Genomic DNA, 12909 nt, shown 5'->3' on the forward strand with positions numbered 1-12909 from the left:
CAGGACAAATCCTTCTCCTAATTCTATTCAGTGCAGACTTGCAGGGGTTGAGTGGGGAGATGAGTTCCTCTATGGTAAACGATTTCCTAAAGACTGTAGAACCTTAATAATGTGGACTCTCAGGCCACTCTCACAGGTCATATTCAAAAATCACTTGCAATTGTCTGGAGAATGTTATAATGCTAAATGGGGGGAAATACAGGATGCAACCAGTACAATTTCAACAGCCAAACCAAAAAAAAATGATTTAATAACACATCACAATCTTGAGTGCTGTGGGAAAAACGCTTCAGTGGTTGAGGAAGTCTGGAAAACAGCAAGTTAACCTTGAACAGGCTGCTCTGGATTTACATGGTTGGGTACCTTTCAGACAAGATGATACATAGCCTTACTCACCTGGGCCACTGACCAGTCTGCGCCAGTGCGAGGTGATGCATGGGCAGAGCCAGGGACCTGTGACCCAGCCAGCAGGCTGCCACCAGTTAACGGACTCCCTTTTTCCAAATGAAATAGAAGATCCAAGAGCTATGATTAAATAATCCAGTGGGTATTTGTGGAGTAAATCCTTAATACTGTATGTAGCAACAAAGTTTAAGCCACTTGTTATCTTCAACCTGTAATTCCACCTAGGAAGTCAGACCCATAATGAATTAAGCAGAAATACAGCTAATGATTCACATCAGAAAACCCTAATCTCAGTATTGTTTATAATAGTTCCATACTGCAGGCAATTAGCATGTTGAATAATAGAGCATTGATGGAAAATATGCATTAAGTGTGTACATAAAGATTTTGTGTGTATTTCATGTATAGTAGATGTACGTGTATAGATTTTGTGTGTATTTGGTATATATTTGATGGAGAGGAGAGTTTTAATTTTATATGTATTGCATCAAAATTCGTTTTCAAAATTTTAGTGATGTACAATGAAAGCACATGCATGATAAAAGTCCACCTTTAAGTCTGTATGCAGACGTATAGGCATATGAATGAGAAGAATAAAGAGCAGGGTGAATGCATCAAAACACAAGTGTGTTGGCTCCACTAGGCAGATGGAGGAGGAAATGTTTGCTTTATAATTAGATAGGGAAAGGATTTTGCTTAACAAACTCACACCCTGAGAAGGGTCCCAGTGTGCTTGCTCAGAGCTGACAGCTCTCTCCAGCTCATCCCACACCCAAGGCAGGCAGAGACAGCATCAGCCACTCTACCCAGGCCATCAAGGGGGACACAAAAACCAGTGTCCTTTAGCACTTATGAACACAGCACACAAATGGATCAAATCCATTCTGTGCTCTCCGTGGAGGACTGGGAGGAGAAAGTTTTCTTCAGTTTTGTCCCCAGATGGTGTCTGCCTTTCCAATCATCTTTCCACATTCTATTAGGGGAGGAGGGCACTGACAGAGCCTGGTACACAAGGCTGAGCATGGGAGAGGCCCGTGAGCAGTGTCCCTATCCCCACTGTGGGAGTCTCCTGAAGGTGAGGTCCTCGGCCTCCAGGCTCAGTTGTACGGAAAGCTTTAAAGTCGCCTCTGTCCTCTTGAAAGGGAGCATATATGGAGGCCAGACTACCATGTGCAGTAAAATTGTGTCTGTCCCTGCCTCTCTGATGATGTGCCTAGAGGCTGGCCCCCCGCTAGGGCTGGGACAGTTCTGCTAAGTGACCAGCCAAAAGGAAAAGGCCAGGCCTCACCTGGCTAACTCTGCTTCCAAATGCTCTTCTCTTTTAAAGGCAAGAAAACATGAGCAGAATATTTCTATCTAACTTCAGAAGATTGTGTATACAGAAATGTGGAGATCCCTGTGCTTCTTTTTGCGACTGCTCCCCAAATCTGAAGACCTATCCATATATCCCATCCTGTGGGATCCAGGGACCCCCTTCACTCATTCCTCAGTAGAGTGCCACACTGCCTCCATCCCACCTAGAGTAGCTAGTGTTGTCCTTGTTACCACCAAGCACTTACTGCAGCCCTGATTGTCACCCTGAGATTGGGGCTCACCAGGAGCAGGGAACACATGCTTCTCATCTGTTCCTTGCAGGGCCTGCACAGTGAGGGGAGGATGGCCAGTGAGCCCAGATGCTCATCATCATGGTGCCCACGGACAGCGGCCATGGAAATGCCTTTGCTGGAAAGGTGAAGAGAGAATGGCACAGAGAGACTCTGCTGTGCACAGATACACACAAACCCCCATGCTGCACTTGGAACGGCTGCCAGAAGCCACCCACTGTGGATTTCCCAATGGCTTGGATTGGCTCACACTCAGTTCTGTCCTATGTGTGATCTGAGAAATGTGGTTTTTGCTACAAAACAGTGGCTGGGATGACGCTCTAAGGTTGAAGCAAGGCTCCAGGCAACCACCCTAGCCCACTGAAACCTACCTTTCTGTGGGGCCTGTGCCAGTTAATCTTAATTGTCAACTTGCCTGGGTTAAAAGACTGTTGGAATGGATTCATCCACTGACCTTCACAGCTGAATGTGTTGTTAGAATGTGGGGCCCCATTGGAGGAAGCAGATCATGGGGTGGGGCAAACCTGGGAAAAGTGTACTCCTTCCTAACACTTTTCCCCTGGGCTCTGTTTCTCAGCCACCATGAAGTGAGCACCCTCCTCCACCATGCCCTTCTACCATGATGTTCCTGCTTTGGAACCAGCCAACCATGGACTGAACCTCTGAAATTATTAGCCAAATAAACCATTTCCTCCTTTAAGTTGTGTATGTCAGGCATATTGTCCCAGCAAAAGGAAAGTTGACCAATACAGGGTCACTTCTAATGCCATCTGCTTCCCCTCTCTCCTTGCCCCTTGGGATGAGGAAAGCTTCCTTCCTTCTGTTATTCAAGGTCCCAGCCTGTCTGGCCCCCAGAGGAAGGCCAGGGGATCACTGACTGCATCCCTTGAGCACCAGCACCCCTCAAGGCCCAGAAGGCCTTACCCTCAAGAACTCCAGCTCTGCTTCCTCTACCCGCAGAGCAGGACTGAGCTGGTGCATCTCTGAGACTTCTACTTGGACTCGGAGAGCAGTCATCCTTTTGATCAGAGTGGCAGGGATGTAATCTTCAACTTGAAAATACGGCTTTCTCTCTGCCTGCTGGAAACAGGATGCAGAAGAAAGAAGTATAAACCAGATGCCTCAAGGGGTTCTGAGTAGGACAGGAACAGATCTGTAGTCAGGATCCCATCATGGCCCCTGTGCAAGCAAGGTTCTTCCAGGTGCCCACCTGGGACAGCATCTTCTACCGTCTTAGAAGTGGGGCCAAGGGGTGGGGATTTAGCTCTGCCTGGCAAGTGCAAGGACCTGAGTTTGATCCCCGGTACCAAAAAAGAAAAAAGTGCCAGACGTGGGGCCAAGCCCTATGCCATGCATAAAAGGGGGAGAAGAAAAGAGCCACCTGGTTCTAGGCCCCTCTGTACCCTTGGTGGCCCTTGGAAACAGCAGGCTCTTTCAATCCTCACAGTGACCCTGTGAGACAGGCAGTATCATTGCCACTGCCAAGGTAAACAAGCAGAGAAGGCCAAGGTCACATCACCTGTAAGTGACAGAAACAAGGTTTGTTCACTTCAAACCCCCACACAGTTCCATGGTGGCACACCATTTCCCAAAAAGCACAGCAAACCCTGGCCCCAACCTTTTGTTCCTTGTTACTAACTTAGCATCTCTGACCACACATGCTCTGATGCATGTCCCTTCTTATGAGAGAAGGCTCACCTGTGCCACCATCTCTGTTCGAGGAGTTTGAGAAGAACAGGAACCCAGAACCCCTCCATGCCATCCCATGCCTCAGCCTTCATCAGGTCTGCTCTTTAGGGTCTGAGGCCACAGCACCCCTGGGAGAAGCTGGAAGATCACCATCATCCACTGCCCCATAGCAGACACCCTGAACATAGAGAGAAACATGCTGGGTTCCTGGAGGAGTGGTCTCAGGCCAGCCATAAAGATTGAGGATGGCAGAAAGGGGCAGAGGAGAAGCTGAGCCTGCCTTTGTGTTCCTGAATCAGCCTGTCCTTGTCAGGATGTCCTGCCAGCCTTCCTATGCCAAGCCCTGGCCCCCACCTTTAAGGGCAGCTGCCTATGAAAAAGGCAGCAGGGAGCTGGGAGAATCTGGCCTTCTCCAGGCAGAGGTGGGTGAGTCAGCCTGGAAGGGGACCCAAAGGGGACAGCACAGTGTCCACCACACTCGCACTATGTCCAGCCTTGTTCTGGCCCATGCCAGATCTCAGCTCATAGGCACAAAGGCAGAGAAATTGCTCAGCAATCAGGTGCATAAAAAAACATACAAAGTGTTAGAATGGCCAGTCCACAGGACACAGACACCACTGAGCACTGGTGTGAAAGTGGAACAAGAGAAACTCTCATTCCCTGCTGGTGGGAATGCAGAGTTACAGCAACTTTGGGAGACAGTTTGGTCATTTCTTGCAAAACTGAATATACTCTTACCACAGGGTCCAGCAATCGTGCCCTTGGCATTTATCCAAAAGAGGTGAAGACCTATGTCCACAGAAAATCCCACCTGGGCCTGAGGGTGTAGCTCAGCCATAGAGTGTTTGTCTAGCATTCATGATGCCCGGGTTTTGATCCCCAGCACCCCCCCAAAAAAAGTAAAAAAGAAAGAAAATCCTTTCACATGGATGTTTGTGGCAGCTTTATTCATAATTGCCAAAAGTTGGAGGCAAAGCTGTCCTCCCGTGGGTGAGTGGATAATAAATGGTGATACATACAGACAATGGACTACTATTCAGCATCAAAAAGAAATGAGCTTGCAAGCCATGAAAAGGCATGAGGGAACTTTAAAAGCAGATTACTAAATGAAAGAAGCCAGTCTCAAAGGGCTACATGCTGCTTGGTTCCAATTATATGACATCCTGTTAGGGAGAAAGTGAAAATTCAGTGGTTACCAGGGCTTAGGGGAAAGGAGGGATGAAGAAGCAGACAACAGAGGAGTTTTGGGGCAGTGAACCTACTCCACATGCACAACAGTGTATATGTGCCTTTTATAAATTTCTCAAACCCATAAAATGTGTAACACCAAGAGTGAGCCCAGCATAAACTGTGGACTCTGGCTGCTAATGGTGGGTCAATATAGGGTCTCCAATATTAACAAATATACATTCTGGAGCAGGATGTTTCTAGCATAGTGTGGGGTGTCCATATGTAGGGCTAGGGAATATGGGAAATTGTGCACCTTCCACTTGATTCTGCTGTGACCCTAAAACTTTCTGTTAAGGTTTGGATCTTAAATGTTCCCCATGAATCCATATGCTAAAGGCTTGATCACAGGTCTATGGCGCTACTGGGAGGTGGTGACCATTGAAAGGAAGTTAAATCACTGGGGGTGTCCCTGGAAGGTATATTGGGACCCCAGTTCCTTCCTCCCTTTTTCTTTACAGCTTTGCTCTACCATTCACTACCCACCAGGATGCTCTGCCTTGTCACTGGCCCAGATCAACAGGGGCCAAACAACCATAGGCTGCAACCACTAAAACCATAAGCCAAAATGTGTCTTTTCTCATTGTAAGTTAATTATCTCAGGTACCTTGTCACAGCAATGGAATGCTGATTATCATGTGCTCTGGAAAAATAAAACCTACTAAAACATTTAGGGAAAAAAGAATTTAGGGCCCTTGGCCCAGTATCTCATTGCTTGAAATATATCCAGGAGAAGCGAACATCCAACTAGAAAAACTGCAGGGACAAGGACGCTTATTTGAACATCATTTATAAAAGAGAAGGATGGGAGGCAACTCCAAGGATAATAACAGCAATTATTACCATATGTGGCCCTGTCAGATCAATGCCCTGCAGTCAGACTATAGGGAAATGAGGGAAGATGCAGACCTGGGAGCCAATGACATGGCCTCTCCAGATGCTTGCCAGGAGGGCCATGGAGGACATGATGTGTAGGGAAGGGCAGAATGCAAATCCAGTGTGGTAATGTTTAGAGCTGTGTAAAAATCCCATGCATGATTTAGGCTGAGAGAAAATGTACCCAGAGGAAAGTTGTTCTGTCATGATGATGTGATTAAGGAGATTTATTTTTATACTAAATTGTCTTTGTCTCCCTTTTTAAAATGCAAATGTAATCATGTTACTTCCCTGCTTAAAATTCTTCAGGGGCTATCAGTCTTTCATAACAATGGTTTTCAAATCTCTTTTCACCCTAGCACCAGAACCACTTAACAAACAAAATATAAGCCACATAAGAGCACACTAGTCCTCCCAGATGTGACTGGTGGCACTGCCAACTGCTCCACAGGCAGCCAGGTGCAGGATGGGATGAGACACTCGGTGGGCTGGGTCACCTCCTCCTCCTGCCCATTATGGATACACACAGGGTCCCTCTGCTGTGGGGCCACTTGACTATGATCTGGGACATGAGTGGAAGGCTTGGTCACAGGCCTGTGAGGCTACTAGCAGGTGCTAGAGCCTATAAAAAGTGTGATCAAAATATATGGTGAATGTTTTGAAAAAAGATATTATGGTAAAAAACACACTGCTGTGAATGCCCTTCAAAATGCTTTTTCACTTCAAACACACCTATCCCATCCTTCTTGACTCTTTCTGAAGCAGGTATGGAAGTCCTCTTTTATGAGTGTCATTAGTTGTAATGCTGTGGCTGCCTCAGTGTCCTGAATCAATGCAAAATATTTACTTGTCACGCTCACTTCAACTTTAAAGAAGAGTCAGAAGTCACACAGTGTCAGATCAAGTGAATAAGACGTGTGAGAACCCAGCATGATGTTCTTACAAACCTGCTTTCCTGCTGGCTGAAACTTGGCAGCAGCATTTACCATATTTGCTTTTTTGTCATACCTCACAAAGGCACTCATGAAAGAGAACTTCCAGAACTGCTTCAGAAAGTGATAAGAGCCATGGGATAAGTGTGTTTGAAGTGAGGAGGAGTATTTTGAATCAGATAAATGGCAATTTGTTTTTTACTGTAATAAATTACTTTAAAATGTAAACATTCACCATCTGTTTTGATCAGACCTTGTAGGAAATGGAGCCTAGTGGGAGGAAGTGAAGTCCCTGGAGGTGTGGCCTTGAAGAGGATACTGGGACCCAGCCCCTTCCCCTCTGTCTGCTTCCTGATCCAATGAGGTGAGCAGTCTCCTCCACCACACACTCCCATCACGATGTGCTGCCACGGGCCAAAGTGATGGGCCCAAGCAACCATGGACTAAAATCTCTGCATCTGTGAGCCAAATCAACCCTGCCTCCTTTTAAGCTGATCATCTCAGGTATTTTTGTCACTGTGAGGGAAAGCTAACACACTTCTCTCATGGCATCTGAAGTGCCCCTACAGTGCCTGGCACAGAGTGAAGTCAGCAAGTAAACTGAACTCTGGGTGATATGGATGAGAGGGTGCAGGCTGATCAACTGTAGGAAATGTGAAGGATGTTTATGGTGCTTATAAGAGCCTATAGGGTAGGCTGTGGGGGGTGGAAGAAAGCTCTCTTTTTTTCACCCAATTTTGCTGTGAAGCTAAAAGTGTTATTAAAAACCAAAACTTATTAAGACATTCTAAGTAAAAAGAATTTAGGTCCTTTTACCCAGCATCTCATTGCTAGGACTATACCCAAGTAATCACTAGAACAGAGTCCTGGGTGGACTCTTAGCAGCTCTCAGACCTCACAGAGCCACAGTGTTCTCAGCTCCAAGTGGAATATCCCTGGATTTTCAGGGTTAGTGTAAGGACTAGATGGTGCCATGCATGGACTGGGCCCTCCACAGGTTGGGACTGAGGGTGGATGCACAGTTGGGTGGGTTTGGGCAACTTGTGGCATTCACACACAAGGAAAAAAAAAAGCCTGCCTATAGGAACCACCAGAGGGCAACAGAGAGCATCTGGGAAATGCTCTGGGAACCAAGGTGTGAGACTTGGCAGGATCTGGGGTGGGGAGCTGGAAGTGGAGGACAAGAGCAAGCAGAGGCCAAGAGGAAGGGTGAAGTCAACCCAAAACCAGACAGCCACAGGGGACTCAGTGTGAAGCATTGTTATGGTTAATTTAATGTGTCAATGTGACTGGACCACAGGGTGCCCAGATATTTAGTCAAACATTCTGGGTTTCCATTAGGGTGCTTTGGGGTAAGATCAAAACATTAAAATTGATAGACTGAGTAAAGCAGATAACACTCTCCAGTATAGGTGTCTCTGTCCTTTGGTGCTGTTATAACAACATACCATAGACTGGGTAATTTACCAAAAACAGAAACTTATTTCTCACAGAACTAGAGGCTAAGAAGTCCAAGATCAAAATGCCAGTGCTAGTGGCTGGTGAGGGCTTCTGAGAGCTCTGCCTCCAAGATGGCCCCTCACTGTTATGTTCTTCAGGGCAGAAGAGCAAAATGGGAAAGGCCCTAGGCTTGTTCCCCCCAGCCCTTTTTTATGAGGCACTATCCATTAATGAGGGCAGAGTTCTCATGATTTAACCACTCCTCAAAGCCACCAGCCTCTGAGTACCAACAGGATAGGGTCTAAGTTTCAACATGAACCTTGAAGCAAATACATTAAAACCATACCAGTGGGCTCCAAGCAATCTGTTAAAGGCCCAAATAAAACAAAAAGACTGAGCACACTGTTGTGCCCAGATTACGAAGTCCCAAAGACCACCAGGAGGCCATTTTTGATGTAAGCACACGAGGGTCATTTATTCAAGCTCAAGCAGGGACTCTCAATTGTCACTGACACAGCGGATCAAGATTGAGAGCCCCGAGTTCCAAATTAGCAGGGTTTTTATTGAGGTTACAGCAAGCTTTGGTCATTAGCAGCCATATGATTGGTTAACATTTGGCAAGTATGAAGTGTAGAATTTTGATTGGCTAGGCTCATTGGGGGTTGAAGGGGATTACGTATAGGTTTTTACAAGAAGAATGGGGACAAAGGTTAGTGGTCTACTGTCACGTACTGATGGTCAGCAGACATCCTGACTAATGGCCACGACCACCCTGTGTGGACAGTCAGCACGTTAACAGATTGTCCTATAGATAGTGGGCCTGGGACATTTGTTTTTAGGGCAAACAGATGGCTGAGTAATAAACTGAGGAATCTTGAGTTGTGGATTACGTCCTTTGTCCCAGTTCAAGCACAAATTTGAGAGAACAAAGGAGACTGCTCCATTTTGGACAAAATGGAGTCATTCTGGTCCCACATTCACAAAATGGAGTCATTTTTGGTCTCACACACACGGGTCTTCTCCTGCCTTTGGGCTCAGACTGCATCTACACCATCTGCTCTCTTGGGTCTCCAGTTTGCCCACTAAAGACCTGGGAACTGCTTAGCCTCCACAGCCACATGAATCAATTCCTTATAATAACTCTTTAGATAGTTGAATAGATGGACGGACGAGTGGGTGGATGGATGGATACCCTATTGCTTTTGTTTCTCAGGAGAACTGAGACTAACATAGGAACACAAAGTTGAGTCTGGACATCTAGGTCCCTGGGGCAAGTAACTCTCTTGAGAAATTCTGGGTCTGAGTGACTTGGTATGACTCAGGCTCCCTGAGTCTTCAGGAGACCTGGACTATATTCCCCATAAACTCTAAGGACTAGAGTTAGACTAAAGTTAACATTAAGCATCTGAATCTATACACTGAAGGCTTGCTGCTGTATTATTTTGTATTTGAGTACTCCCACCTTTGGGGGAGAGGGAAGGAAAGCTTGCACATAGCAATTGCTTCAGGCTAGGCACCATATAGGCATTGTCCCTTCCCCCCTGTTTAGCAGCTTTGCAAGGAACTGATTGTTATTTTCCATTGGGCAGTTATAAAAGCCAAGGTTGAGAGAGATAAGAGGCCCAAGGCCATGTAACTACTAACCAGCAGAGGCAGGCTTTCAATTCCATGCTAACTGATTCCAAAACCCAGGATCATTCCTCTGGTTACTGATCTCCTAAGGATGGATTAAGACACCCTACCCTGTTCATATTAGCCATGCACAAAAGAGTGATCCAGAAGCTGCAGCAAAGATGTTGAAAGATTCACAGGGTCTCTCCTGGCTTAGGGCACCCTCCTCCCAAGGCCCTCAAATGCCTCAGCCAAAGGCCTGAGGGAAATGGTCCAGGATGGCAAGGAATCCAGCCCTGGGGCTGAGGATAGGAAGAAGCTCCAAGGTAGGCAGCAACAGGGCTAGAGGCATGTCAAAGTGGCAGGTAGGAGGCTAAGGGTACAGGCAAGTTTTGGGGATATTGTCTTCCCAGACTGGGGTGGTGCTGTTGTGCCCAGATTGTGAAGTCCCAGAGACCACCAGGAGGCCGTTTCCGATGTAAGCACACAAGGGTCGTTTATTCAAGCTTAAGCAGGGACTCTCAACTGTCACCGACACAGCGGATCAAGATTGAGAGCCCTGAGTCCCTAACTAGCAGGGTTTTTATTGAGAATACAACAAGCTTTGGTTATTAGTAGCCAGGTGATTGGTTAATACTCAATACATATGAAGTGTAGGGTTTTGGTTGGCTAGGCTTTGGGGGTCGAAGGGGATTACGTATTGGTTTTTGTGAGGGAGAAAAGGGGCAAAGATTAACGGCCGGTTGTTACATACTGATCGTTAGCAGACCCACTAATGGCCGCATCTATCTTGTGTGGACAGTCAGCTCATTAACTGCTTATCCTACAGATAGTGTGCCTGGAACGCTCTCTCCCCGGGTACACAGGTGGTTGGATAATAAACTCAGGAATTTCAAGTGGTGAATTCCTAGTTTAAGCACAAATTTGAGAGAACAAAGGAGACAGCTCCAAAATGGAGTCATTTTGGTCCCACAGTGCTAGGAGCATAAAGTGAATTCCAGCTTCTATAGACCATCATGAGCCTAGGAAAGTGGGGAGTGGGCATGGGTCCAGCCCAGCTGCAGAGTCATCCAGTCCAGGGCCCTCAGTCCATTCATAGAGCCATAGACTCCAACAGAAGACAGTCAGCATTTCAATTACAGAAACACACACAATTCTGCTGCCATAGCAAGGGCTTAGCCAAATGATTTGAGCAACTGTTTAAGAAGAAGTTCATCCTAACAGAATCAGCACAGGCCTTGGGATCAGACACCCTGAGCTCAAATTTAGACTTCACACTTATCAGCCACATGAGCTACAGATTGTTCTTCTAGAAAATGTGAGTTACGGTGTCAACTTTGATGCTGTTGTGAGAGGTGAGTGTGTTAACACTATGGGAAATGTCTAGGTCAATGGCAGGCATACAGTGATATCACCATAATGGTTGGCTATTACTATTGGTGAGGATGATGATGATAAGGAGGAGGATAGACATTCAGTAAATAATTACTGTTTTAGGAATGCTATGGTTGGGTGTGGTCTAAATGCTCCTCAAGGGTTCATTGTGATTAAAAGGTCTCTTCCCAGATGGGGTTGTTTAGAGCTGATGGAAACTTTGGGAGGCAGGACTTAGTGGGAAGCCATTTAGGTCATTGTGGACATTCCCTTGGAATTTCAGTTTCTCTTTCTCTGACCTACTGCTTGGCAAAGCATGATCTTCCCGACACATGCTCCTGCTGTGATATGCCACCATACACTACCCTCACCAGAGGCCACACCAACAAAATAGCCCAATCCTGGGCTCTGAACTTCCAAAACTGTGAAATAAATAAACCTTTTCTTTTTATAAGTTAACAGCATCAGGTATTTCAGTGTAATAACACATAGTTGGCAAAGACAAGAAGAAACCTCTTAGACCAGAACTATCTTACAATGTATAAACTTGATCTTTTTCATCATTGTATCATCCACAGCCTAGGAAAGAGCACTCAGCATATGATGGATGGATGGATGGATGGAGAAGTGAATGAATGGATGGATGAATGGATGGATGGATGTATAGATGGATGGATATAGATGTAGGAATAGATAGGTGGTGATAGGTCTCCCACTACCTCAGCAGCTATTATGTATAGTAGCTGTCCTCTTCCTATTGTGCTTTGCCCCCTCCCCTGTGTGATGTTGTGGGACCAGAATGACTCCATTTTGTCCAAAATGGAGCAGTCTCCTTTGTTCTCTCAAATTTGTGCTTGATCTGGGACAAAAGACATGATCTGTAACTCAAAATTCCTAAGCTCATTACTCAGCCATCTGTTTGCCCTAGAAACAAGTGTCCCGGGCCCACTATCTATAGGACAATCTGTTAACGTGCTGACTATCCACACAAGGTGGTCATGACCATGAGTCAAGATGTCTGCTGACCATCAGTACGTGACAGTAGACCACTAACCTTTGTCCCCATTTTTCTTGTAAAAACCTATACGTAATCCCCTTCAACCTCCAATGAGCCTAGCCAATCAAAATTCTACACTTCATACTTGCTAAATGTTAACCAATCATATGGCTGCTAATGACCGAAGCTTGCTGTAATCTCAATAAAAACCCTGCTAATTTGGAACTCGGGGCTCTCAATCTTGATCCACTGTGTCGGTGACAATTGAGAGTCCCTGCTTGAGCTTGAATAAATGACCCTCGTGTGCTTACATCAAAAACGGCTTCCTGGTGGTCTTTGGGACTTCGTAATCTGGGCACAACAACGTCATGCCAAGATGGTTGCTCCCACCAAAGAACAAACCCTTCTTCCCAGCATCCCCCTGTTCCTGCCTACCTAATATTTTCTCACCTCCTACCACCTAGTGACATCACTGGCTCCTCCATTCCCTAGTCACAACCTCACTCGACCCCACCTCAGCCCCTACAAACCCCACCCCAGTCTCTATAAAAGACTCTCCCTGCCCCGGCCATATTGCTTTTGTCTCTCCTTTGTTCAGAGACAGCCTGGCAGATCTATTCCCCTAATAAAGGCTTGTTGTGGCCTGGTCTGGTCTTGGTCTTTGGCCTTTTACCTGACAGGTGGGTGGATCAATGGATTCATGGATTGATGGATAAGCCTATGGGTGATGAATGGATGGAAGGATGAATCAATG

General features: G+C 46.2%; 1 protein-coding gene across 1 annotated transcript in view; it reads right to left on the reverse strand.

Moving 5' to 3' along the window:
- Window positions 1-12909, reverse strand: part of Frmpd2 (FERM and PDZ domain containing 2) — a 145515-nt gene that overhangs the window by 114514 nt on the left and 18092 nt on the right. The window contains 1 exon segment of the mRNA XM_087210584.1: window positions 2934-3089. Coding sequence (XP_087066710.1) covers window positions 2934-3089 — 156 coding nt within the window.

The sequence above is a fragment of the Heterocephalus glaber genome, unplaced genomic scaffold (genome assembly GCF_053883595.1).
Source record: "Heterocephalus glaber isolate CG9 unplaced genomic scaffold, H.glaber_assembly_v1.0 deba00001150, whole genome shotgun sequence".
NCBI lineage: Eukaryota > Metazoa > Chordata > Mammalia > Rodentia > Bathyergidae > Heterocephalus > Heterocephalus glaber.